The 27532-nt window shown below is 53.8% G+C and overlaps 1 protein-coding gene across 1 annotated transcript; it reads right to left on the bottom strand.

Annotated features, from left to right (window-relative positions):
- Nucleotides 1-1309: 1309 nt before the first annotated feature.
- On the bottom strand, nt 1310-27532 carry ncam1b (neural cell adhesion molecule 1b). The gene is given in 24 exon segments (XM_067246724.1): nt 1310-1712; nt 2478-3740; nt 4596-4712; nt 4928-5123; nt 7946-8126; nt 8631-8755; nt 10477-10509; nt 11280-11429; nt 12240-12410; nt 12737-12833; nt 13173-13360; nt 13616-13766; nt 17264-17293; nt 23262-23285; nt 23657-23799; nt 23889-24049; nt 24770-24911; nt 25034-25120; nt 25123-25170; nt 25509-25652; nt 26171-26351; nt 26353-26381; nt 27266-27340; nt 27526-27532. Coding segments are annotated over 24 exon segments (3861 nt in total). The 3' UTR covers nt 1310-1594.

The raw sequence follows: 27532 nt of genomic DNA, 5'->3' as shown, positions 1-27532 counted from the left end.
CTCAGTACAGGCAAACACTTTCAGTGACTGCTTTTGTACAAAATCAATGTAAACTCTAAAACAGCTTTTCAGAACACTTGAACCACAACAGGGGAAGAAAACGAAACTCAATTGGCCTGAACAGGCTTTGAGTTCACAGAGAATTCAGAAATTAGCTTCACCATGGTCAACATAGGTATCTGGGCTGAAGTTACATGTTATTAAGGTTTAATTGAATTCATGCCAAGACTCAAAACACATCTCCCTTGCACTACTGGTTATTATAAATAGTGCTATGATGGGAGACTTTGACAACATTACACACTAGACCTTTCTTTTAATCCATTTCTTGTATCATCATTTTTAATACACTACAGCATATAAAAAGGCTTTTTTTTCACGACAAAGCTATGCAGATATTATTGAAACTGATGACAAGACAATCAATTGACACAGTCACAGTGCACAAGCTTGCAGTCAAGAGTGGAAAAGAAGATTGCTCCAGATTTACAGAGTACAAAAAAAATGCCTTTTTTTAAAGATTTGTGTTAAAAACACGATTGAATGGATGATAGAGAGAAGCACGGCATCTGCCTTCTCCAGATGAGAAGAGACTCATCATAGTTGATGCTAAAGAATGGAGTGCTATACATCAAGTTTATGATGACATTCACTTTGATCTGGGTTCTTCAACCCTTGTCCATGAGAACCACGGGCTCTGCTGAGGTTCCACGTTTCTCTGCCAACACTCGGAACACTTTGTTCTACAGGTAAGATAGCTGCTCCAGATGTCTCTCTCCTCAGGGGACATAAGGACTTCACAGGGACCGGAGTGGGACTGACACCAGTATGTGTACCTGCAAGTTCTGCATCACAAAGCTTAGCAGGCTAAGAGATGCCCATCTGATACTATCTTGTCTAACAGGAGATCTGTGTTTTAAACCCAACCTCACTGTACATCATATAAAGTAGAGAGTGTTCATGGCCACACCCTTCTTGAGAGTAATCAAATCAATACACATGTTTTGATAGCTAGCTACATGACAACAATCTGGATGTTTAAAACCACCCAACCCCTTAACAGACAAGAGAAAAATATTGAACATTACAACCATTTGTAAATCTGACATGCAAACACACTATTCTATTAGACTAGCCCTCAAATTATTAAAGATAAAAAAATACAAATAATTTTACATTTGAACGATGTAACATGGAAATAATAAAATAACATCTATATAGAGTCAATCTTTTAATATATATAATGTATAATCCAATGTTTAAGTGCAACCAGACTTCAAACAATTACCACTAACTCAGTGTAGTAAAAAAACAAAACAAAGAAAAACAAAAACAAAAAAAGACTTGTCTCTTGAAAATGCTTCATGTGATTTGAAATTAAACGTAAAACGGTGTTCTTTAGTGTTTCATGGGACAAGCAAACTGTAATGGAATGATAAACTAAACTGAAACACAGCACAATCAGATTGTGCTCTGATGATTCTCATGCTCGTCTATGTGTGCTGGAGATGCAGTTAAGGGCACTGGAAATCAAAACCGGCAGAGTTTCTGCTGCTGCTGCAGCCATGAGGAACGCCAGGGCCTCGCCCACCCATCATGCTTTGCTCTCGCTGGCGTTTAGACGTGCGATGTCGTTGAGTTCTCCTGTCACCTCTGACAGGGCTGTCTTCATGTCCGACTCCTCTTTAGTCTTTTCCTCGCATATCATCTTCCTGTAATGGAGAAAGGTTGTGTAGTCAACACTCACCTCCATCAGCCAGTAACAGACCAGCAGTAAACAAACATGTATTTCCTGTACACTACGGTAATGAGTCAGCAGTTAGTTCCTGAGAATCCTGAGTTTGTTGCCATGTTGACTATGTCTTGTTAGGGGGGAGACTGAGCCTGTCTGAGGGGAGAGATAACCCCACATCTGACAGGAGCCTTAAGGCCTGATCCTGCCGCCTGCCGCCCCCCTCAGGCCCACAGCCCTGCTGATTCCCCCCTCAGGCCCACAGCCCTGCTGATTCCCCCCTCAGGCCCACAGCCCTGCTGATTCCCCCCTCAGGCCCACAGCCCTGCTGATGCCCCCAGCTGGACCTCCTCTTCTTCCTCCTCTCTCTAGTTAAGCTGCAGAATCAGCGAGAGTGGCCAGCAGACATGACCACCAGCACCTCAACAGACAAGAAGGGTCACACTACAATACTGCACAACTGCCAATCGACTGTACACACACACACACACACACACTCACACGCACGCATACCCACTCAGAATAACTACAGGGACTTGCACTAGCTCTCTGTAACACCATTGCACGACACACTTCACTACAAATGACCCACAATAATACAAATTCCTTTTCTGTGAGCAATGGCAAGATGCGGAGTGAATGGGCATACGGTCAGACGCGCACGCACACACACACACACACATACAGACACACACACACAGAAAAACACACACAGAAGGAGATAAACCTCTAGAGGGCGCCATACTCGTTGTGGACTGCAGCCTTGGCCAGAGTCTCAGGGTCCTCCAGAGGCAGGAGGTCAGCTCCGTCTCCGTTAGCCAGGGAGGGGGCAGGGATGGGAGCGCTCCCCAGCCTAGAGAGCTCTGCTAGGGCCACGGAGGGGCTCAGCACACCGCTCAGCTCTAAGTCATTGTCTGGGGCCCTGGGCTCTGTGGTCGCGGGCGGACAGGCGGTCAGAGTGGAAGCTAGCATGTCGTAGGAAGAGGAGATGGGTGTGGGGGTGGCAGAGGGCACCGCTTGGGCATGGATGGGGACTTTAGGGACAAGTGTGGGTGCAGCTACAGGGGTGGGGGTGAGGATGTCTGAAGCGTCAGCGGCAGGTGTCATACTATCAAGGAATCCGGGGGAAATGATGTCAGCGTCCAGGAAGGTTGGGGTATTAGTGGCAGTGAGGGCAGTGAGAGCTGGGGTCAGGGTAGTGAGAGCTGGGGTCAGGATATCTTTGATAGGAGGTGGTCCAGCGCTGGTGTCCTGGACACCAGGGGCTGGTGGATCAGTGTTAGGAGGGGTCGAGGTGAGCAGACCGGTGGACAGGGCTGTAGGTGGAGCTGGGGTAGGTTTGGTGGAGCTGGGAGTAACAAGTGCTTCAGGGCCAGGAGATGTATTCGCAGGGGCCAGGGGAGAGGGTTTGTTGGTGTTCAGGGTGGGAGAGGAGGAGGGGGAGTCAGTGGCGAGGGCAGACGGGGGGGGGCTGGCTCTGCGAGGCGTGCCCAGTAGTTTGGGAGAGTTGCGGCGCTTGGGGGGGATTGGTATCGGGGACCGTGGAGGTTTGGGGCTGTCAGAGGCCGTCACAGCAGGGGCAGCTCTGACCTCAGGCTGGGGGGCTCCGTCTCCTAGCAACGGGGATGCTTTAGCTTGGACGTCAGAGGAGATCTTCCGAGTGGGGGCCGGGGGCGTGGCCGTGGCAGGGGTGACGGCGGGGGCAGGGGCAGAACGAGTGGGGCCTGGGGAAGGGGATGTGGGTGGGGCTGGGGCAGAGGAGCGGGTGTGGGCTGGGGCTGGTGTAGAGGCTGTGGGTTTGGGTGGGGCAGCATGGGTGGGGGCCGGGGCAGAGGCCGGGGCAGGAGAGGGGTCGCTAGCCGGGGCTGAGAAGCTGCAGGTGAGGGTGGTGGTCTCGCTAGAGGGGCTGTCCAGGGTGGGGTCAAAGGTGTCGGCGGTGGGCGTGTCAGAGTTGGTGGCTACGGAGGAGAGCGTGTCCAGGGCCAGGGCCGCGGCGTGAGCGGCCAGCCTGAGAGAGCAAGGGAGAGAGCAGAGACACACACACTAGACACCCGGGTGACTGACACACAGCAGGGCTGACTGACACACAGCAGGCAAGCAGAGTTAGGCTGGGGAGGCGTGCGTTACAGACAGACAGCAGCCAAAACACAGAGAGCAGCCCCAAACATCGACTAGCACAGACGAAAAGACACACAAGGTAACCATGCAGTGAGTGAACACACAGCGGAACTACATCCCATGCATCCACTACCATAGACTTCACAGAGGACCTACAGTCCTGTAGGCAAAGACGACCGTCTAGAAACATCTAGAGCACCAAGCATCACCGCCTGAAAGGGTTGAACAGTACCAGTGACTGTTAGCTAATCCAGCACCAGGTTGACTAGCACTATTTTGAGGATGTATCTCAGTGATACTACCATAAATGACCTACGCTGGAGGACAAAAGCCCTGCTCGTGTCTTTGACTGGTATTGATTCAACCTTCTACACACAATAAATCATCTCCAAAAGCTGCGAAAGAAAAATGGTTTAACGACACACTCCCCCTCCCCCCCCCCCTTGAAAAAGAAGCGAAAAAGAGTAGCTTTACAACAGAAAGCTTCACATGAGCTCAAGACAGAGGACTCCCCTTCAGAATCACTTCTTTTACCGTCGTAAACAGTAACAGACCATAAACGACTTGCCATCCCACACTGACAAGCTGTGCTTTAGATGTCAGAATCAAGAATTTGGCTACAACTCAACCAAAAGAAACGTCTGAACCGGATGGGTCGGGACGTGGCCTTGTGATTCTTCAAAGAGAAGTGTCCTGTACCAGCTCGGACATGTACCGTGTACAGTCAGTACCAGCCTATACACACTCTGGCTCTGTGAGGGGCGTGGTCTCGTTGGGTTCCGTGGGCCCGCCCGCGTTGTGATTGGCCGTGCATTCGTCTTCCGTCCTCACCTCCACGATGGGCTCTTTGGACTCGTCTTTCCTGTGGAGGAGAGCATTCTGGGATTAGCCTTCCGGTTACGCATCTATGACACCATTTACAGGACAGTAGCTATGTTAGGGTACTAGTAGTTTTATTGGCAGAGTTCGGGGTCGGGGAGGTCATTCGAATTGCCTTTCCTTGAAAGGTTTTTCACCAACATGAACTTAACCACGTTGTGGATTTGAATGAGGGTGTGGATGAACGGGGGGGCTCACATGAAGGCTGCCTTGCCACCCTCCAGGCTGCTGTCCTTGGCCGTGGAGCCGGGCTTCCCGCACAGACACATGATCAGGCCGCACTTGTTGATGAAGTAGCAGCTGACGTCCACGGCCAGCAGCAGCAGCAGCACGGCCACCAGGAGGATGCTGGCGATGATGCCCGTGGACAGCGCCGACTCGTCGCCCAGGTCTGCTGGAGAGGAGGGAACAGGCGGTGGGTCAGCCGCACCTGGGGGCACACCTACGCCGACCTCTTACACGGTCACGAGAACTCTATACTGTCGGGCAAAAAATGATTTCATGGAATGAACAACTCACCTGGCATGCACAATGACCCTGTCTACAGTGGAGGAGTCCCTGCATCTGCCCAGCAGTAGATACACGTGCCGGGCAGAACAGCGCGCCAATCAATAGCTCACAGCTAGCAAACAGTGTGTGTGCTAAATGCACTCGAATAAACATATTGATCTTTTCTGCCATTTCAGATGTTTTGAAACAGGCATTGCCTGGCCTGACCTTTACAAAAAGACAGATCAATTTACAGATAGATGTATTAAACCAACTTTATTAATATTAGACACCCACGCCGCCACCACTCCAAACAGCAATAATACAATAACAATAAAACCTGAGGGAAGGTTTTTGTGTTGGACCATATTAACGCTTTTGTAAACAGCACTTTAAATGCCCCCCCCCCCCCCACCCCCCCACCCTCTCCCCCTCTCCGCCAGTGTGTATTCAACTGGGTCATCTCTGATGTTTGAGTGGCCTTTTTATCTCCAAGAAAGAGAGAGAGAGAGAGAGAGACAGAGAGACGGAGTAGAGTCTGCGTAGAGACCTTCAGGACACACGCTTCATCTACCACCAGGACCGCTCCTGCCTCCTCGCTCACGCTGAGGAGATCTCTGCCACGAGGCCAGGGAGCGCCACTCCCAGCATGCATCACACACATCAGCACGCATCAGTAACATCAGCTGGGATGTGTCAAACACAACAGCTGGCACACTGGGATGGGATTCCACACGGCAAATACTCCTTTATTAAAACACACGCACTGACACGCATATCAACATCACAATGATTTGGGTACAGTCTAACCCTGGGGCGTTAATGTTCAATATTACATATTTGGTTCTGGTTAGAAGCCTTATATGGTTGCTCGTTTAATAATTCATGTTAAAAAAATCTTTACATATGGTACATTTCCATTTAGTGAGTGAAAAAAAAGAAATGATGCACATCCTTTACAGCATGTAAACGGACACGCCTGTTACTCACCTTTCACAGGTCAAGGGGTGCTCTACCACAAATACCTCATACCCGGGTCACTACGCTAGTGTTCATTACTGTAAACTCCAGCACTGTTCAGTAGTCTAGTGCTGATGCTAGCGGTGCTGCGCCGCACCGCCCACTGCTTCTGCAGCACACAGAGGAAGCTTTTATGTTCAGTAGGTCAGTGATGTTCCCGGTGATGTTCCCCAGCTACCCTCCCCATACAAAACATGTCTGTCCCAGCCAGGACGACATGGTGACAGAAGGCGTCCGGAGAGAGAGAGAGAGCCGGGACGGGCAAGGCGACCTCTGTGTGTGTGTGTGTGTGTGTGTGAACTATGAGAGCAGGAGCGTGGTCAGTAAGGACATGAAGAGAGCGCTCAGGGTGGAGGTCACCGCGGAGCAGCCCTGGGACGCTGGGGGGGGGGGGCGCACCACGCCCACCGTGACACGCACATGGGCGCAAGAGGAAGAGGAAGGTGTTTTGAAAAGTGATGGGGACAAAGGTCATGTGGTCCACCCGTGTCCAAGCCCCGCCAGGACAACAGGAACGAGAGAGAGAGGAAGAGAAGAAGAGGAAAGGGGAGAGAGACAGAGAGAGAGAGAGAGAGAGAGAGAGAGAGAGAGAGAGAGAGAGAGAGAGAGCAAAGGGAAGAGAAAGGGAAAACGAGGGAAGGAAGTCGGGGTAAATGAAAACAATGGACACGGAGAGAAGGGCGGGAAAATAGAAAAGAGGGGGGGAGAGAAAAGAGAAAATATGTCAAGTTTGAAAACAAAACAAAAAAAGAACAGAGGACAAATTGGAGAGAATTGGAAAACAAAGCAAAACTTTACAACAGTAAAGCAAAAGCACAGCACAAGTGATAGGAGTACAGCAGATATGATTAAGAGGATTACGGGACTGTGGTGAGTACATGAGGGATAACTCGTGTACATAAGTAAGAGTGCGTGTTTGACAGAGGAAGTGTGCTTGTGTGTGTGAGAGAGAGGAAGTAACTGAGTGCCGTGTGTGTGTGTGTGTGTGTGTGTGTGTGTGTGTGTGTGTAACTGAGTGAGCGAGCGAGAGTGAGTGAATGAGTGAGCGAGTGAGAGACAAGTAAGTCAAAGAAAAACAAACGAGGGAAGGAGTGAGAGAGGGAAAGAGCCCTGCGGTATTAGATCAAAGCACCCTGTCTCACCTGGGGACAAGCTGGAGGAGGGCACTGCAGCAGCGCAGCTATGTGTGGGTCTACTGGGGGCGAGGGATGGGGATGGGAGTTGGCCCGGCTATGTTACAAATAAGCTCCATTCATCAAAGGGTGCTGCGTGGGAACAGGCTGCTTCCACAGGGCCCAGCTAGCTACGTACGGCTTTGCACCTGCAGTTCTGTGGGATGCAGGTCAGCAGCACCCTCTGCGTGTACGGGAGCCTGGAAGAAGCCTGCTTTAACCCTGAGACAATAACTCATACTCGTACAGAGGGCCGGCTGTGGCTCCGCCATTAATCTCCGAAGCCAGATACAACCATCGTTTTCGCAAAAAGGAGTGCGTAAAAAAAAAAAAAAAAAAAAAAAAAAGGGGCGTACCGAAGTCAAAGCTCTGTGTGTGGAGTGTGAGCCTCATCGCCGCAGCGTCCCCAGCGTCCCCAGCGTCCCCAGCATCCCCAGCGTCCCCAGCGCAGGTCAGACAGCAGTCCAAAACGGACGCGGACACTTTGAACAGACGCCGCGTGCCCCCTGACGGGAGGCCGCGGGGAGGGACCTACCTGGGACGGCCGCTGGCTCGGGGTCGGTCCGGACCGTCAGGACCCCGGGCTGGGACTTCCCCTGCAGGTTCTCGGCCACCACCAGCACCTCGTACTCCGTGTTCCAGTCCAGGCTGGTGAGCACCACGTAGTCGCTCCCGCTGGGCATCCTCATCTCAGGCTTCCACTCCGACAGCTGCTTCTGGAGACACAGACGCCCCCCCCCCGAGCCTCCGTCAGCCAAGCTGCTCCCCACGCAGAGCTGCAATCCACTTCCACTCATTCCTTTAGCAGACCTTTTGAAATCCAGAGCGACGTGACAAAGTGCACGCGCTGCGGCGAGTGCGGTGGATAATGAAAGATCACTAATGGACCGTTCTAGCGGTTAGACAGTGGTTAGGGCCGAGGAACAGAGTTTACATTTAGTCATTTAGCAGACGCTCTTATCCAGAGCGACTTACAGTAAGTACAGGGACATTCCCCCCGAAGCAAGTGGGGTGAAGTGCCTTGCCCAAGGACACAACGTCATTCTGCACGGCCGGGAATCGAACTGGCAACCTTCAGATTACTAGCCCGACTCCCTCACCGCTCAGCCATCTGACTCCCTACAGTTACAGCTACAGCACCTCCAGTAGAGCCCTGTGCGGATGGCCGGGCTGTCTGGAGTGACACCCTTCCCCTGTGTTCTCCAGGCGACCTTACTTACTGGTTTGAAGCGGACCAGGTAGTGTGTGATGGGCGAGCCCCCGTCGTCCTGCTTGGTCCACTTCACCTTGAGGGAGTTGCCTTTGGGCTGCAGTATGCCCTCCAGCTTAGGAGGGTTGGGCTCCCCTGCAGGTGGACAGCAGCGTTAGTCGAATCACTGGGACAGGAGTGGGACACCGTCTGAGTCTGGCACTGTGTAAATATGTTTCCTGTAACCTCCTGCTAGCTGCGTAAAATATATGTGAAAATTCTGTTAAAAGTAAACAGAAGTGTTAATTTCTTGTTCATTTTTCAACCTCAAGCCTGAATCCCTCATCAAACCAGGCGCATGCAACAGCTGCGAGGAAGCCGTTTGTAGTTCCTCTGAACTTTTAACGCTGGTATTCCTGACCTACTTACGCTTAATAAGCAGCCTATGTTTATCTGATCTAATTACACAGCAGGCCTGACTACTGTGGAAGAACAAAGAGGTTCGGCATAGTAATTATACATGCAAGGAGCGACCACTAGGGGGTGTATTCCCACTCCAGAGTGGTGGAGATGAGCGCCGTGAGGACAGACTGAAGAGGACATGGCCCACAGTGTGGAGCGTGCCTCAGAGCGCGCACCCCACAGGCACGGCACCTCAGCAGAACACACTCAGACTGAAGACTCGGCGTTAGTCAGGAGAGGCGCAGTTCTGATGTTAGGTGTGTACAATGATTCAATTCACTTGATTAATCCAGAAGGCCAGTTCAAGACTGCATCTGAGGAACATGGAGAGCCTGGTCTGGCACAGCAGATGGAAAGCTAGTATGCTATCTGGAAAGGAGACAAAAGCTTGTCTTCATTTGGGCTAAACCCGTCTAGAAGAGTTATGACTGTGTGTGCTGTGATTTATCCTGCGCTGTTAAAGCTGTTAAACAGGGAGGGCTTCTTAGGAGACCGTTGGAGCTGCGACAACAAAGCACGCTCTCAACTAAATCTCTGTGATGACTCTGAGCCTCCATACACAGTGCAGACAATCGGCTGCACATAACTGAGTGCCTAGCATGTGGATGAATGTGGTGAGTCAGAGGTAGTTTAAGGGTTAGGATGTGAGAAGCAGCTTTTAGTATCGAGGTTGTGATTCTTCAGAACAAAGAGTTACCTTCTGCGGGTCAGACGAGATCACCAGCACCATGCAAGCCACAAAACAGTCACATGAAACGCACGCGTGTGATTGGTTGAAAGGAAAGCGGAAGAGGTAACATGAAAGATACAAAAATAGACAAGATAAAACAACGACAGAAAAAGCACAGTTTTAAAGACTTCAAAAGAAAATGACAAATGAAACAGATTTACAGAAACAGAAAACCACACAGAATCCAGGAGGGGGAACAACAGACATGGTTCCTCTGCAAGAAGTTGACAAGTGAGACTTACACCAGGATATCTACATTATAATTTCAATCAGTCCTGGGCTCGGCCTGATCTAAAAGGAGCCCTTGTCTGTCAACTCAGGACAGAGGAAACTGCAGTATTTCCAATAAAGACAGTATTCAAAACACTCCCAGGAGAGAAGGGCACGTTTTAGACACTATGTTGGTATTTTAAATACTGTAGTATTGGTAATACTATGAGCCATGTTCAGTTAATGGGCTTGCTTGGACAATCTAATGACACTGAAAAAACACGGTCCACAACGAGGTGTGGTTCACAGCACAACAGAAGGAGCAAAGAGACCTAAAGACACAGGAGCCAGGACCAGCACAGGAAGCGACAAGGGGGGGGGGGACTGGGGGATCTATTCCTCCTGAAAAAGGAATCCAAACTAATTTTCTAGCTACCAACTACAGTCTATCACCTCCGAAGTCCTCCCAACAAACCTGTTTTCTCGGTGAAAAAATTAAAAATGCCATCTGGGGGGGGGGGGGGGATATAAAAAGAACAGATGTCAGACTGAAGAGAAGAGGAGAGAGGTGATGTGTTTAGGGAGGAGGACAGGGAGGGTTAGGGTCACCAGAGCTGAGGGAGAGGTTCTGAGACCCCCGTAGGACACCCAGCTGAGGACAGGATAGGCCCGCACGTGAGCACCACGCAAACTAGGCTTGGGACAGGGGGTGATGGGACACTTACTTGTGTAAGAATAACCTGAGTGGTCCACAGAAGGGGGAAAAAAAGAAATTAAAGAGATGACAGAAAATATATGAACACAACATGAAAAAACAAATGTGCGTATAGAAAAAAAGGGGGGGTCACGTGCAAAACTGAAAATAGCGATCAAAACATACTTCTACATAATCCTTGTCGGTATATTATAAATTTCTCTAGGCCATTTTGGCATATTCCGCTAAGAAAAACACAACCAGCAGGTGGCGATCTAACTTAAGGAGGCCGGGAGAGCATTAGCAGAGGGGTGGATATCCTGGTAGCAGGGGGGATCTCCAGCCAGACTATGCAGTCCATCTCAAACACAAACAATATGGTTACGGTACGAAACAAAAAATTATAGGGGAAATATGAAGCACAAAGACACAGGGAGCCTCCTATGTCCTCAGGAGAGGTTTAAAAGAGGACCAGGTGTGTGGTTAGATTCGGGTTGTCAAGGCGGGCGTGACAGAGAGGCAGGTGTGACAGAGAGGTAGGTGTGACAGATGTGACAGTGCGAGTGTGTTTGTGTGCGACTTACGAACAGGCTCCGTCTTGAAGATCACAGCGGGGCTGCTGTCACCTTCTCCCTTGCCGTTGGCGGCAGACATCTTCACCTCATAGTTGGTCTCTGGCTTCAGGCCTGTGATCGTCACCTCCGTCGAAGCACCTGGGAAGACCCATTCAATATCTCACTCTGACGGGACACGGTAAAACCACACCTGCTCTACTGATGACCAACAAGACTTCAACGTACAGCATCACCTCTGAGATCCTCTCTAGCCCCAACACTACCCAGTACACCCCAGACTCACCTCTCTGGGCCTCGTAGACCTGACACTACCCAGTACACCCCAGACTCACCTCTCTGGGCCTCGTAGACCTGACACTACCCAGTACACCCCAGACTCACCTCTCTGGACCTCGTAGACCTGACACTACCCAGTACACCCCAGACTCACCTCTCTGGGCCTCGTAGACCTGACACTACCCAGTACACCCCAGACTCACCTCTCTGGGCCTCGTAGACCTGACACTACCCAGTACACCCCAGACTCACCTCTCTGGACCTCGTAGACCTGACACTACCCAGTACACCCCAGACTCACCTCTCTGGACCTCGTAGACCTGACACTACCCAGTACACCCCAGACTCACCTCTCTGGACCTCGTAGACCTGACACTACCCAGTACACCCCAGACTCACCTCTCTGGGCCTCGTAGATCTGACACTACCCAGTACACCCCAGACTCACCTCTCTGGACCTCGTAGACCTGACACTACCCAGTACACCCCAGACTCACCTCTCTGGGCCTCGTAGATCTGACACTACCCAGTACACCCCAGACTCACCTCTCTGGACCTCGTAGACCTGACACTACCCAGTACACCCCAGACTCACCTCTCTGGGCCTCGTAGACCTGACACTACCCAGTACACCCCAGACTCACCTCTCTGGGCCTCGTAGACCTGACACTACCCAGTACACCCCAGACTCACCTCTCTGGACCTCGTAGACCCGGTGCACCCAGCTCCCCCGGCTCACGGGCTTCCACTCGGCCCGGTAGCGCAGGATGGGCACCCCCCCGGAGGCTTCGGGCTCCTGGAACAGCACCCTGGCCGAGCTGGAGAAGGGCTCCACCTGTCCCACGGAGGGGGCAGATGGCACGTCTGGGGTGGGGGGGAGGGGGAGAGGCAGAGTGCAGTGGGTGCTTAGGTGCAGAAATGTGTTTCTGCAGGGGTAAGTGGATTGGGGGGGGGGGGAATCAGCTGGGGGGGGGGGGATCAGCTGAGGGGGGACCTCAGCTGATTCTAGTCGTCTGTAATTAGCATCAATCTGGTCTCCGAGGTTCTTAACTCAAGTGTTTCATTTCATGTCTTAGCACATTTCTTCACCAAACTGGGGGGTAATGAAGAGGGCTACAGTCCCCAAACACAGCTGTGTGTGAGGGCGTGTCTGTGTTTGCGTGATGGGGCATAGACAGTGGAGCCCTTACCGGCCTGAATGAGAAGGAACTCCTTGGACTCGGTGCCCATCTCATTGGAGGCGGAGCAGTTGTAGCTCCCAAAGTCGTTCTCCGACTCTGGGGTGACCTGCGGAGGCAGAAGCACCGGCGGGCGTGAGGATGCAGGGAGAGTAGGGGCTCTACAAGGCCAGCCAAGGTGACTGGGGGTGTTTAGTTCTGCTGGTGTTTGTCCATCAGGAGGCTTCTATTTTTATTCCTCCCTCACATCGTTCCCACAGCTGAATTATTGATTGGAACCGGAGAGTTTTTCCACAATGGAACTATGGGAAAACCCTGACAATCCAGCGCAAACATATGAAATCTTTATGGCTTGAGGTAAGTGTTATTTTGGTCCGAGTGCCTACGTAAGCGTTTGTGTATGTGTGCGTGTGTGAGTGTGTATGCGTGTGCCTGCTTGTGTGCCCACCTCCAAGAAGCTGGCTGATGGGCCGCTGTAGACCTTGATGTTGGTGGTGTTGAGGCTGGGCAGCTGCAGGCCGTCTCTCAGCCACAGTAAGGACACCTGGCTGGGGTGGGCCAGGACCTCACAGCTCATGTTGGCTGGGTTGCCCTCCCAGGTGTACACGGCGACCGAGCCGGTGATCTTAGGAGAGTCTGAGGAAGACCACGTCCATGAGAGCAACAACCATGTGTCATGCACAGTCCAACAAACAAAAGAAATCTCAGATTTATCAACAAAAAAAACACAGATTTATCAAACAAACAAACAAACAAAAAGAATCACAGATGTAGCAAACAAACCCCCCCAAAAATCACAGATTCATCAAACACAAAAAGGTCAATGATTCATCAAAACAAAAACAGTCAGTAAATGCTGGATATGGCAGTTTAGGGTGGGCGGGGCCTCACAGCGTATTTCCAGGTACGCGTGCCGGGCGTCCTCTCCGATGGAGCTGCGTGCCGTGCAGAGGTACAGGCCTGCGTCCGTGTACTCGGCCTTCTTCAGGGTGAGGGAAGACAGGCGGGCATCGCTCCTCACCATCACGTTCCCGTCCAGGCTCTGCGAGGAGGGCAGGAAGACCCTGTCAGACACGCAGCGCTGGGGCCCTCCGCCCCACATCCCCCCCTCTGTCCTCCTGACCCTGTCAGACACGCAGCGCTGGGGCCCTCCGCCCCACATCCACCCCTCTGTCCTCCTGACCCTGTCAGACACGCAGCGCTGGGGCCCTCCTCCCCACATCCCCCCCTCTGTCCTCCTGACCCTGTCAGACACTCAGCGCTGGGGCCCTCCGCCCCACATCCACCCCTCTGTCCTCCTGACCCTGTCAGACACGCAGCGCTGGGGCCCTCCGCCCCACATCCACCCCTCTGTCCTCCTGACCCTGTCAGACACGCAGCGCTGGGGCCCTCCGCCCCACATCCACCCCTCTGTCCTCCTGACCCTGTCAGACACGCAGCGCTGGGGCCCTCCGCCCCACATCCACCCCTCTGTCCTCCTGACCCTGTCAGACACGCAGCGCTGGGGCCCTCCGCCCCACATCCCCCCCTCTGTCCTCCTGACCCTGTCAGACACGCAGCGCTGGGGCCCTCCGCCCCACATCCACCCCTCTGTCCTCCTGACCCTGTCAGACACGCAGCGCTGGGGCCCTCCGCCCCACATCCACCCCTCTGTCCTCCTGACCCTGTCAGACACGCAGCGCTGGGGCCCTCCGCCCCACATCCACCCCTCTGTCCTCCTGACCCTGTCAGACACGCAGCGCTGGGGCCCTCCGCCCCACATCCACCCCTCTGTCCTCCTGACCCTGTCAGACACGCAGCGCTGGGGCCCTCCGCCCCACATCCACCCCTCTGTCCTCCTGACCCTGTCAGACACGCAGCGCTGGGGCCCTCCGCCCCACATCCACCCCTCTGTCCTCCTGACCCTGTCAGACACGCAGCGCTGGGGCCCTCCGCCCCACATCCACCCCTCTGTCCTCCTGACCCTGTCAGACACGCAGCGCTGGGGCCCTCCGCCCCACATCCACCCCTCTGTCCTCCTGACCCTGTCAGACACGCAGCGCTGGGGCCCTCCGCCCCACATCCACCCCTCTGTCCTCCTGACCCTGTCAGACACGCAGCGCTGGGGCCCTCCGCCCCACATCCACCCCTCTGTCCTCCTGACCCCGGAGCCGGAACATCCTCACACACCACTTTGAACAATATTGGATCATTGAGGTCTGAAGCGCTGTAATTAACTGTGATCTCTGATGAGGTGAGTCTTATCACTGGTAAGGTGTGTGCGCGTGTGTGTGTGTTAGACGTGGACAACCATACACACACGCAGCCGGTGCTGTAGAAGAGGCAGACATGATAGCCAGAGAAAACATCAGGTGGTCTCTTAGTGTGAGACTGAAGAGAGATATGTACAGTAGGAGAGACACAGCATCAATAATGGAAGAGGCGGATAGAAACTATCAACCGATTCTCACAATGGCTGTGCAGCGAGTTGGAGGATGAAAACTGTTAAAAGTTCCCTATTTAGGTCACCAGTTGTGAAGGGTGTCTGGGTCTGTCACATGAGTCGACATGCCGAGCTCACACTTTTACAAGCCCTCCGAGGTCTTGCCGGCTGTTTGATTTATTTAGCATTACCTAAATACGACTGTCCATTAATAAAATATGGTGTTCGATTATTTCTCCACTCCACCATGCACTTGGCATGGTGCATACATGCCACCTATGACACGAGCGCCCTGGGACGCCGCAGCTTTCATGAGTCACAGGCTTCCACCGCCAGCACGTTCATGCTGACGATGCATTTGACGAATTCTGAGAGGGAGGCAACAAAGTTAGACGAGGGAAACTTCCCGAAGAGATCTTCCTGGAGACCAGGAGGGAGATGAAGGACGAGTGCCAGCACACTCAGGGGCTCGCCAATTACAACACACGCAGAGACGATGCTAATAAGATGCTGTCTCCTTATGATACCTGCCTTAACTACAGTTTAAGGGGGCTGGGAATCTCTCTTCGAGTTGCGTTTGCGTGGATGGTGACACAGGGTCCGCCTGGGTCTCACGGCTTCAAATACTCCCAATGTTTCTCTTTCAGGTCTATTCTGCTTCCCTCCTCCGGGGACTTCTATTATTTGCATGTCTTTGATCCAGCAGACATGCCAAGCATGCCACCTACACTTACAGCTCCGGAACAGACCGTGTGAGGGGGGCCTCAGCAGGGGAGCCCTGGTGAGAGGAAGACCTCCTTACTTTGCATTCTAACTGGATGGAAGCAGCGTGTCTGGGGCATTAATTATGCCCGAGGCGAGCGGGGCCGGGGGAAACTCTTACATAACGCAGTCCCCCTTTCATTCTCTCCGATGCCCTCTGTTGGTCTTCCACAAACACTGACGAGGCTCATGACATCACCGCCAGCCAGAGTCTGGAGAGGATGACATCACGCGTCGTCACTGCTTAACCTGGGTTGTGTTGCGACCAATGACAGCCCTTGTGAGCCGAGTCGGGTCTAGGTGTGTTTGAGTGCTCGTGCTGGTGACCCCACACCGTTCAGATGGTGGAGAGCGACCTCATTCGATTAGATAGTGGGGGTATGAGGTCAAAGGGTCGCTACAGATCTCCATGGCTACAAGCAGACAGTGTTACCAGGAGGTGAATACACGTCAGAGATACACAATCTCATGTTTGACAGAGGGGGGGGGGGGGATATCGCTGTTGATGTGCAACATGAGATCGCTGATTCATTAAAGTTTTATAACTTCAACAAGGAAGCGCTATGAATTATTCAAAAGGGTGGCGGCGTCTATTGAAAACATCTAGCCGATTTTAGGCTGGCTTGATCATTTGAGTAGACCATTATTCCATGGAAGGAATGGAAACATGGCATCATTCAGCCGTGTGTGAAACCTGGGAACAGAAAGGGACGAGGGAGGAGGACGAGGGAGGAGGGCGAGGGAGGGGGGCGAGGGAGGAGGGCGAGGGAGGAGGGCGTGGGAGGAGGGCGAGGGAGGAGGGCGAGGGAGGGGGGCGAGGGAGGAGGGCGAGGGAGGAGGGCGAGGGAGGGGGGCGAGGGAGGGGGGCGAGGGAGGAGGGCGAGGGAGGAGGGCGAGGGAGGGGGGCGAGGGAGTAGGGCGAGGGAGGAGGTCGAGGGAGGAGGGCGAGGGAGGGGGGCGAGGGAGGAGGGCGAGGGAGGAGGGCGAGGGAGGAAGGCGAGGGAGAGGGGCGAGGGAGGGGGGCGAGGGAGGGGGGCGAGGGAGAGGGGCGAGGGAGGAGGGCGAGGGAGGAGGGCGAGGGAGAGGGGCGAGGGAGGAGGGTAATCATTTTTTCAGGGCTTTCGGAAAGGAGGGGAAAAAACATCTCCCGGTTCTCGGTGTGCCAGCCTCTCTAATGAACCCAACAGAACTCTGATGAGAGGAACCTCGTGCGGTTTCCATGACTACCGCAACGGCAGAGGAAGGTGTTTCAGGACAAGAAAGAAGGAAGTAAAAAGAGAGACAGAGAGAGAGAGGAGCGTGCGTGCGTGTTCCAGTAGGTAAGCATGCATGAGGGTAGACAGCGGGAGCTCTACCTTGTGCTGCTCAGGTCGAGTCCACGAGGCCTGTAGGGGGGGGGGGGGCAGAGACAGAACAACAGACAGGCAAAGCAGACCTTAGACAGGAGTCTTCATCCAGGCGCAGCTGGGTTCAACGAGCTAGTAATGCACAGGGCATGCAACAACTGTCTGGCTGCCGGCCGGCCGGCCGGCCGGAGCAGGTACCTGTTCTAGTCCGAGGCTTTAAACGGGCTACTGCTAAATGAACATGCATGGCATGGCGGTCAAATGTAAAAAGTAAAAAAAAACTGCTCCAGACTATGTTGCATTCATATGCAGATGTTCTAGATTCATATGATTAGCATGAGAATGGCAACAATGAAGATGTAGCCGTGCCGCTTGGCACGCGCTTTCATTCAGAACATCTTTGATGCACTTTCTGTAGGCTTCGCCGCATGCCTCTAATTAGTCTTTCAGATTTCAGGCATGCCGGAAGTAAATATATCCAGTCACAATCCAACTATTCTAACACCGATGAGGGATTTAAGGCTTTATATATTCAATTCAGAAATGTGTCCTTTCATGTATGACATCCAGTAGCCAGCATGATAAAGACTACCTTCTTACATGGCTGGATTGCAGGAAGAATAAAAGAAAATCGGAGGTTCATTAAGCCTTATCTTCAAACCTGCTTACGTTCTCCCATTTAAGGCTTTTATACTGTGAAGGAATCTGTGTGAAAATCAACTCAAATAAATATTAATTAACATAACCTTTATGATAACGAAAAACTCACGGGCAAAAACAAAACCGACGGCTAGCTATCCACCTTTGGTTTTGAGAGTTAGACTCAATAGGCTACGGTTAAATCTTTACACACCTACTGAAATGTGTTTTAGAAGGTGTGTTTCTGCCACAGCAGCTCGACTGAGTCCCTGCGGAGGATGAGACACAGGACTCAGGGATGGGATGGGATGAGGGAAGGATGATGGGCGGAGCGGGGCACTGAAGCAACACAAGCAAAACCAGAAACGGCGCACTAAAAGCGAGCAACATGTCTCCCAACCTGCTGGGAACAGAAGCCTGTCTCTCAACACGTGAACGAAGTCATGTTCTATATTCCTACCCGCGCCGTGCTCTCCTCACAGCTGGCAGAGACCCAGACACACAGGGTTGGATGAATCTGGCTGTCTTCACGCCATGCTAACACAGCGCCGAGCAGGGCCGCGGGTCTGGGGCTCCACCGCTTCCCCGCGCCGCTGACATCCTGACCTCTCTCTCTGGGATGTGGGGCGACTCCCTCTTCAACCGCCTGTCCTGTGGCATCTGTGTTCTACTGTGCGCTGCCCTGGCTGTGTGTGTGTGTGGGTCACGGAGAGGTCACACTGAGATAGGAATCTCTTTCTCAATGAGCGGTGGGTAGTGCTAGCGGTTGGGGTAGCTGTTATAGCCCGGGAGTGAGTGTTGGCAACAGAGTGCCTGGTTGTAATTGTAATTTCTGGTGCTCGCTGGGGTGAGACCAGGCTGTCGGTAGGGGGTCGGGGAGGGAGGTGGAGAGGGGGGGGGGGGGGGGGTGGAGAGGGAGGTGGAGAGGGGGGGGGTGGAGAGGGATGGAGGTGGAGTGGGGGGGAGGTGGAGAGGGGGGGGAGGTGGAGAGGGAAGGAGGTGGAGTGGGGGGGAGGTGGAGAGGGGGGGGGGGGTGGAGAGGAAGGGGGTGGAGAGGGAGGGGGTGGAGAGGGAGGGAGGGAGGGAGGTGGAGAGGGGGGGGGGTGGAGAGGAGCCCCCCACCCCTGTGAAAGACGTTCTGCTCATGATCACAGAACAGCAGTAGGGCTGCGTGTCCCGCAGGGAGGAGGATGGGCTGATGACCAATTATCACGCAGGCAGATTGGCGAGCGGGCAGGCGGGCAGGAACAGGCAGTAACAGTCGAGTCTGGCACGGCTGCTCCGTGGCTGTAATTGAGTTGACACGTGTCGACGTAAAAAAAAAAAAAAAACTCACACGACGACGTTTGTTTTAGACGAGGAGGTAAATAAACAACGGCAAATGACACGATGATGGAGAGAGCGGTAAACAAGGCGCGTCTCTGCACACAGGCTGTCTGCTCTGACGTGCTTAATGATGTCACGGGAGTCTTGGGGGAGGGGGCTGTGGCAGGGACTCGACAGAAGGAACAGCGGCTGTGAGAGCACAGACAATCATGTTGATATGGGATCACGGTTCAGCCTAGATAGCCAGGAGAGCACGCAGGGGCAACAGGGTTTGGGCCATTTAATGAACTCTGACCGGCCGCTGCGTGGAAAAATGTCCGTCATCAATCCTGACGACCGGGCCAGTTCCATGTCTGAGAACAAACCGGCTTTTCTGCGGATAAGAAACCCCAGTCATTCCACCCTCGCTCTGGCATCGAGGCACAGAGATGGGCATTGTTTCTATGGACAACAAGAGCCTCTTCACAACACAGCACGGCTCTCAGAGAAGCAGGCCCTCACCTACTGCAGAGTGCATGCTTCTGGTTTCATGTCCATGGCCACCGATGGTTCACACAAAAGGACAGCCTCGTTTCACGACACTTCATCCGCCACTCGACATTAGTCATGTAATCGTCGGGTCTACATCGAGACCCCATCCTCTGCATGACTTTGGAACAAATCAAATGAGAATCAATTAATTTTGTTCGCAGGAACCTCGGCTTTCACAGCAACAGAACATTGGCTGGCAAACCCTAGTGTTGCAGCTGAATGTTTAATATGTATTCAAATAAGCAAAGCCTTCATTATGTAGATAAAGTGTGAAGCACGAGAAAACAGTTTATTTGCATCTCGGTTATTAAACAGACACTCTACAACCAACTGCACTCGACTCACTGTGCATTCACTGTGGAAAAAGTTAATGTAACTTTCCTTCACAACCAAAAATACCACTGCTTGCAAACCGCAAGTGGAGGAACAGACTAGTAGTAGAATGTACTTACATAATTACAGATCCAACCACATGGAAACCCCACATAGAAATCCTTCAAAATGCTTTTTAACGCTTCTAATCTAAGGGGCTTCTTTACTGTGTCTTTGTAGTATGGTACGGTAATCTCCTTTCCAACAAGCCGAGCGTCATTGTACTATCGTCTGTGTCGTCTCTCACACACGACGAGCGCTCTTCTGTGAGCCTGTTAGCCACACACTCACGTCTGGGTGCTTCAGAATAGAAACCAGTCTCTTTTCCAGAGAAGCCTCTTTCACCTCGGACGGACGCCTGGTTCTGAGGTCAGCCCAGACAGGAGTGGGCGGGGAACGCCCAGGTGGCTGTGATTACGCTAATCCTTCACAGCTTTCAGATGGAATTTTGAGTATGAGTGTTTGAAGGGAGTACAACGGTGCCATCTGCCCGAGGAGAATGGACTTCAAAACGCTGAAAGGGAGACAGGGACAGAGAGAGGGAGACAGAGAGGGAGAGAGAGAGACAGGGAGAGAGAGAGACAGGGAGAGAGAGAAGGAGGGAGAGAGGGAGGGAGAGAGACAGGGAGAGAGAGAGGGAGGGAGAGAGGGAGGGAGAGAGGGAGGGAGAGAGGGAGAGAGAGAGGGAGAGAGAGAGACAGGGAGACAGAGAGGGAGACAGAGAGGGAGAGAGAGAGGGAGACAGAGAGGGAGACAGAGAGAGAGAGAGACAGGGAGAGAGAGGGAGACAGAGAGGGAGAGAGACAGGGAGAGAGAGAGGGAGGGAGAGAGGGAGGGAGAGAGGGAGGGAGAGAGGGAGAGAGAGAGGGAGAGAGAGAGACAGGGAGACAGAGAGGGAGACAGAGAGGGAGAGAGAGAGGGAGACAGAGAGGGAGGGAGAGAGGGAGAGAGAGAGAGAGGGAGAGAGACAGGGAGACAGAGAGGGAGACAGAGAGGGAGAGAGAGAGGGAGACAGAGAGAGAGACAGAGAGAGATAGGCGACAACGACACAGTGCACAGCAGAGGAACACACCCACCGTGCAAGCCCACGGGTGCTGTACAGACAGGGACGACAATATCCAGCATCACCAGATCCAGGAACGAGGAAAGCAGTCATTATCATGCTAAGAGCCAGCTCAACACCGGCCGTATTCACTGAAACAACTTTTCCCAACGGCTGAACAGAGACAAGTGAGGCCTTTTCATCTCTCATAACTTCCCAAGCCAAATACCCACTTGAAACAGAGGCTGTTATAGAGAAACCACACGACAGGAAAGTTTCAAACAATTAACAGCCATTTGCAATTCACACTCGGGCCGCCTTGGGAACAGACGTTCCATGCACACCATTAACAATGGAAGCACAATGTCTGCTGATGGTGTGGCGCCATCTCCCTTGTGTGCCGCATGTGTACATTACTCATGCCGCTCTGAACCACAATCAAAACGAGGATGCTGATCATCTCTACACCCCACGGCCCCCGCAGAACCACAACGGGAGGACGGCAGTGCGGCCTGGCAGGCAGAGGGCAGTGCGGCCCGGGGGGCAGAGGGCAGCGTGGCCCTGGGGGGCAGAGGGCAGCGCGGCCCCGGGGGGCAGAGGGCAGCGTGGCCCTGGGGGGCAGAGGGCAGCGTGGCCCCGGGGGGCAGAGGGAAGTGCGGCCCGGGGGGCAGAGGGCAGCGCGGCCCCGGGGGGCAGAGGGCAGCGCGGCCCCGGGGGGCAGAGGGCAGCGAGGCCCGGGGGGCAGGGTGGCCCCGGGGGGCAGAGGGCAGTGCGGCCCGGGGGGCAGACGGCAGCGAGGCCCGGGGGGCAGGGTGGCCCCAGGGGGCAGAGGGCAGTGCGGCCCGGGGGGCAGACGGCAGCGAGGCCCGGGGGGGCAGGGTGGCCCCGGGGGCAGAGGGGCAGCGTGGCCCCGGGGGGCAGCGCGGCCCGGGGGGCAGAGGGCAGCGTGGCCCCGGGGGGCAGCGCGGCCCGGGGGGCAGAGGGCAGCGTGGCCCCGGGGGGCAGCGCGGCCCGGGGGGCAGAGGGCAGCGAGGCCCGGGGGGCAGGGTGGCCCCGGGGGGCAGAGGGCAGTGCGGCCCGGGGGGCAGAGGGCAGCGAGGCCCGGGGGGCAGGGTGGCCCCGGGGGCAGAGGGCAGCGTGGCCCCGGGGGGCAGGGTGGCCCCGGGGGGCAGAGGGCAGCGTGGCCCCGGGGGGCAGCGCGGCCCGGGGGGCAGAGGGCAGCGTGGCCCCGGGGGGCAGCGCGGCCCGGGGGCAGAGGGCAGCGTGGCCCCGGGGGGCAGAGGGCAGCGCGGCCCCGGGGGGCAGAGGGCAGCGTGGCCCCGGGGGGCAGAGGGCAGCGCGGCCCCAGGAGGCAGAGGGCAGCGTGGGCCCCGGGGGGGCAGAGGGCAGCGCGGCCCCGGGGGGCAGGGTGGCCCCGGGGGGCAGAGGGCAGTGCGGCCCGGGGGGCAGACGGCAGCGAGGCCCGGGGGGCAGGGTGGCCCCGGGGGCAGAGGGCAGCGTGGCCCCGGGGGGCAGCGCGGCCCGGGGGGCAGAGGGCAGCGCGGCCCGGGGGGCAGAGGGCAGCGTGGCCCCGGGGGGCAGCGCGGCCCGGGGGCAGAGGGCGGACGCGGGGCGTTTTGCTTTCAGCTTCAACCTTGACCCCATGACGATGACAGATGACAGGAGAGGCGATGACAGAGGATGGATGGATCTCCCGAGGGGGGAGACGCAGGTGATGGAGGAACGACAACACCGAAACGAGGAGGTCCTCTCTTTATGAGCGCCATCACTTACACGGTTTCCCCTGACCTCAGTGGACAGGCCGGAGGAAGACCCCACGTTGTAAACACCCATAAACACTGTGTTTAAAGGACCGAGAATCAGGCGATAATTGGAAGGCATGCAACTTTGAAATTGAATTCACAAACCCTGATAAGATCATATCTGAGGATTTTCCAATAAATTCTGACTCAAGGGCAGAGTAGAAAATTCAATAAAAAAGGCTTATTTGATTCCATCAGGGTTTTGGGGCGATTGAATCGCATACATAATTTGTTCCAGAAATTGTTTTTTGGGTTTCGTTTTTTTGTACATTTCTGTGCCACGCTGATGTCATACCTGATAGATCCTGTTTGGATGTTCCTGTAAAGGAGAGAATGTTGTATATGAAACGGACCTTAGAGGCTCCGCCCACACTTCTCCCAGAACTCCCAGCTTCCTCCTCCTCCTACTGGCCTAGATTCCACTAGCCTAGCACAGTACAGGAGGCTGCAGTGCATGGAGATTAAGGGCATACAGGTGACTGTGCGGTGGTTAGCAGGAGGGTCTACAGCAGCAGAGGGTGCTGGGGGGAATACTGGGCCTAAGGCGAGGAGGTAACTAGCTTGTGCGTGCTACCCTTCCATCCTAAGGGTGTGTTCTGTCATCTGAACATGACTGGTCCGCTGGCTAAATGAGACCATGCCCCCCCCCCCCCCCCCCCCCCCCCCCCCCCACAGCCTCAGTGACTCTACCTGCTCCTCCTCCTTGAAGACCCGCTTGCTGGAGCTCCAGTTGATGGTGGGGGTGGGGTCACCTGACGCCTCGCAGGTCAGAGTCACCTGCTCCTGCATCTCTGACGCGGTTTGGTTCACCAGGTAGGTGATCCTGGGCTTCACTGGGAACACACACACACAATAAATCCAATATGACCCTCCATGCCCCTGGGCAGACCAAGTTGAAGTGGATCTGAAGTGGTCGTCTCACCGAACACGCGCAGGCTGAGTTCCTGTTCCACCTCCCCGGCCTTGTTCTTGGCGATGCAGGTGTATTCTCCCTCGTCCAGCTTGGCCACGTCCATTAGAGTCATCTCGGAGCCGTCGTCGTTGAAGCTGTACTTCTCCCCTGCTTCCAGAACCACTCCGTTCCTGAGTTAGGCCAGTGAGGAGGCAGGCAGCGGGCATACAGAGGTCATTAGTCTCGTGATAGCAATCAGCTCTCCTGAAACCACACAGGCCAGAATCCAAGACAACCGACAGATAAGTCTGCCACAGCGCTTGTGTGGCTTTTAATAAATGAAACCGTTCACCCTAAACGTAGTTTTCAAACTGTGAAGTGGGCCAACAACACGTTATCACATTGTGGACAAATTAGCTCCCATATAACTTCAAGTTTCAGTGCGAACCTGAAGAACTCTCCTCATCCAATGTTGGGTGTTTTCACCCAGTCTGAAACCAAGACTACTCTTGAAAGCCATTTATTTTTTGACAAGAACGATGACCCTTGAAGTCAAGGTTTAGGCTCAGATAATTGCATTGTGGTCTTGAGAGTGATGGGGAGGGAGAGAGAGAATGGAAGGGTAGAGGAGATAGCAAGGGGGGGGGGGGGGGGGGATGGTTCCATTCCAATGAAGACGTGATCTTAGACCCTTCAACGTATCGACTCTGAGGTGTCAAACGCAGTCCACTTCTGTCTTGCCCTTTTCTTATCATTTAAAAACTGCTCAGAGGACGTCAGGGAAGCAGGAAAAACAAGCTAAGGACGAGCAGGAAGAGTCCTGCCAGTCAGAGTGAGGGGCTCATGGGGTAGTATTTGTGTGTGTATTCGTGTGTGTGTGTGTGTGTTTGCGTGTGTGTGTGTCTGCTCACCTTGCCCAGGACACCATGGGCTCTGGGAAGCCGTCGGCAGCACAAGACAACATGGCCGCCTGGCCGGCGTCGGCCGTGGCGTTCACCTCAGACTGCCAGACCCTGATGGACGGGGGCCACTGTCAAAGCAGAGGGAAAAAAACTCAACTCTGAACGACAAAAACAAATCCATCCGGGAGAATTGCTGGCAGATGTGAAACATGTTTTCCAGCGAGCTGAGAGTTTAGCCGTGGGGTTCGAGAGAGAGGGTGCGGGTTAACTGACCGTTGACGACGACCTTGATGACCCGGAAATCGATCTCTCCCCGGGCCATGAGGCGCCCCTCGCAGGTGTACGTGCCCTCGTCAGTCTCTTGATCCCCCGGATCTGCAGGTGGTTGTTGCTCAGGATCTTAAACCGAACTGTACGGAGGAAGGGTTTGAATTCAGCACGTCAACACTCGCATGAGAGTCAGACGAGCTGTGATTTAATGGGTGGAAAATGGGCAATCCCCGGGAACAAGACAAAAACTCGCACTCTTCTGTGTGATTCATTAAGCTGTAAAAGTGTTTTTACAGTAACCCATTCATCACTTATCATTTGTCAGGAAAGAATTCAGACAGAACGGTGGCTGGCAGCAGGGAGACGACTGGGCAGAGATGTCTGGGTGTAAATGGGTGACAACACTAGGAGGGGGTGGAAAGAGAACGATGTATCCCCCAGGAGTGTGTGTGTGTGTGTGTGTGTGTGGGTGTCTTACCATCCTTCTCCATTTGGATCTTGGCCCCTTTGTGTTTCCAGATGACGGTGGGGGGCGGGGAGCTGATGACATCACAGATGAGGCTGGCGCTGTCTCCTTCGTTGAACTCTTGGGGGGACGGGGCATTCTGGAAAGTGATCTTCTCTAGAGAGGGCGACAGGCGACACGTTCACTCAGCAAATGCACGACGACAAACCAAACTGAACTGATGTTCCGTTTTTTTAATTTTTATATATGCTAATATCTTTCGCTACGCCACCATTTCTAATGGCTTCCGCTGCAAACACTGGGATACTCAGTCATAAAGGATTTCTCTGATGGACGTTTCCTGATGGTAGGCAATCAAGAGAAATAAAACCCATTACTCAGAAGAAGTGCACAACAGACAGGGTCATTAGCTCCTGCTTTAATAGACTTCAGAGGGTTTATTGGAGTGATGAAAAATCCATCTTCACAGAAAATGAAAAGAAAGATGTGTTGCCCTACAGCCATCAATACAATCCACTGTTTCCTGCTCTTTACTGAAAATAACATAATTAGCGCATCCCCCCTGTTAGGACCCAGACATCCTCGTATGATCCTATGAAGCTATTACTGCGACCAGACCGCCCCTCCTGCATTCATCCAATAACACCACGTAAGAAGCATTCGGAGGGGCTCACGGTAGATCTTGACGTTGACCGTGGACTCGGCCTGCTGGCCTCCGTTGGTGGCGACGCACTTGTACGTCCCGGCGTTGTCCACGCCGGCCCTGTAGAGCGTGAGCGTGCACGACGACTCGTCGTTGCGGGTCACGGTGACGTCCGGCCTGTTGCTCTCGATCCGGTCGCCGCTGGGAGAGAAACCAGTCGATCTTCTCGGCCTCCCCGACCACTGTAAACACAAACAGGTCGCTTGGGCTGTAAGCGAACGAAAATCCCTCGAGTCCCGACGGGAAACAGACACTCAGTGCATGCTCTGTTAGAACGGCGCTCTTAACACCTGATCTCCAGAGGTCATTATGTCATGAGTTGGCATGCTGTAATGTTTGAAGGGGGAGGGGGGGGGGGGGGGGGGGGGGTGGGGGGGGGTAAGTCTCTAGAATACTGATGCAGGACACTCTATACAGCAGTGTCAAAAGAGGGCCGATGGTATTACGTGTCCCAGGACAAGGTGAGCATTTCCTTGTTCCTGTCGTGACCTGACATCTGTGGTTGCCAAAACATCTGACAACAGGAAAGTGTGTAGTAGAAAAGGGAGTCAGATGGCTGAGTGGTGAGGGAGTCGGGCTAGTAATCTGAAGGTTACCAGTTCGATTCCCAGCCGTGCCAAATGACGTTGTGTCCTTGGGCAAGGCACTTCACCCTACTTGCTTTGGGGGGAATGTCCCTGTACTTACTGTAAGTCGCTCTGGATAAGAGTGTCTGCTAAATGTAAATGTAGATACTCATGAATACTCATGTACGCAGCATGACTCAACGTGTGCCTTTTTCTTGTTTCTGTGGTGTTCCTGTTGTGTTGTTTTACAGCAATGAGCTTCCTGGCTGTTAGTGTGATGTAAAAAGAAGGTGAACAAGCGGAGAGTTGAATAGTCATGGGTACAGGAGACCTAGCTTCCTGCCGTGTCACTGTGAGTGATCAGCCGTCTCTGCCCCCCTCATCGGACATGCCGACGAGGGGGAAAACAGTGTCGGCGTTGATGTTTGACGAGATGTTTAATATTGTAACGAGACGGTTGGTCAAAGTGGACACTGCAGTGTTCCAGCTGGTGAGCTTACCTTCGCACAGGAAGAACTTCGACTCCCCGACACTGATCTCTCCCTGCCTGGGGGTGATCTGCACGTCCAAAGCCACTGAGGACAGAGAGAGAGAGACATCAATAGTACATTTACAGTAAGTAGCTAATAAGCCACCGGGTGAGCCTGTGAGGCAGGGAGTGAGAACATATCGTTAATGACACTGGTATCGTGTGAGGGGTTTATGTCTGCATCCCTGCTTAGATGTATAATTCAGGGCCTTTGCTCGTTCTGCTCAGTACCTTCCAT

Source organism: Osmerus mordax, chromosome 11 (assembly GCF_038355195.1).
Source record: "Osmerus mordax isolate fOsmMor3 chromosome 11, fOsmMor3.pri, whole genome shotgun sequence".
NCBI lineage: Eukaryota > Metazoa > Chordata > Actinopteri > Osmeriformes > Osmeridae > Osmerus > Osmerus mordax.
The sequence above is the reverse complement of the archived record's forward strand: the minus strand, read 5'-3'. Positions and strand labels throughout refer to the sequence as shown.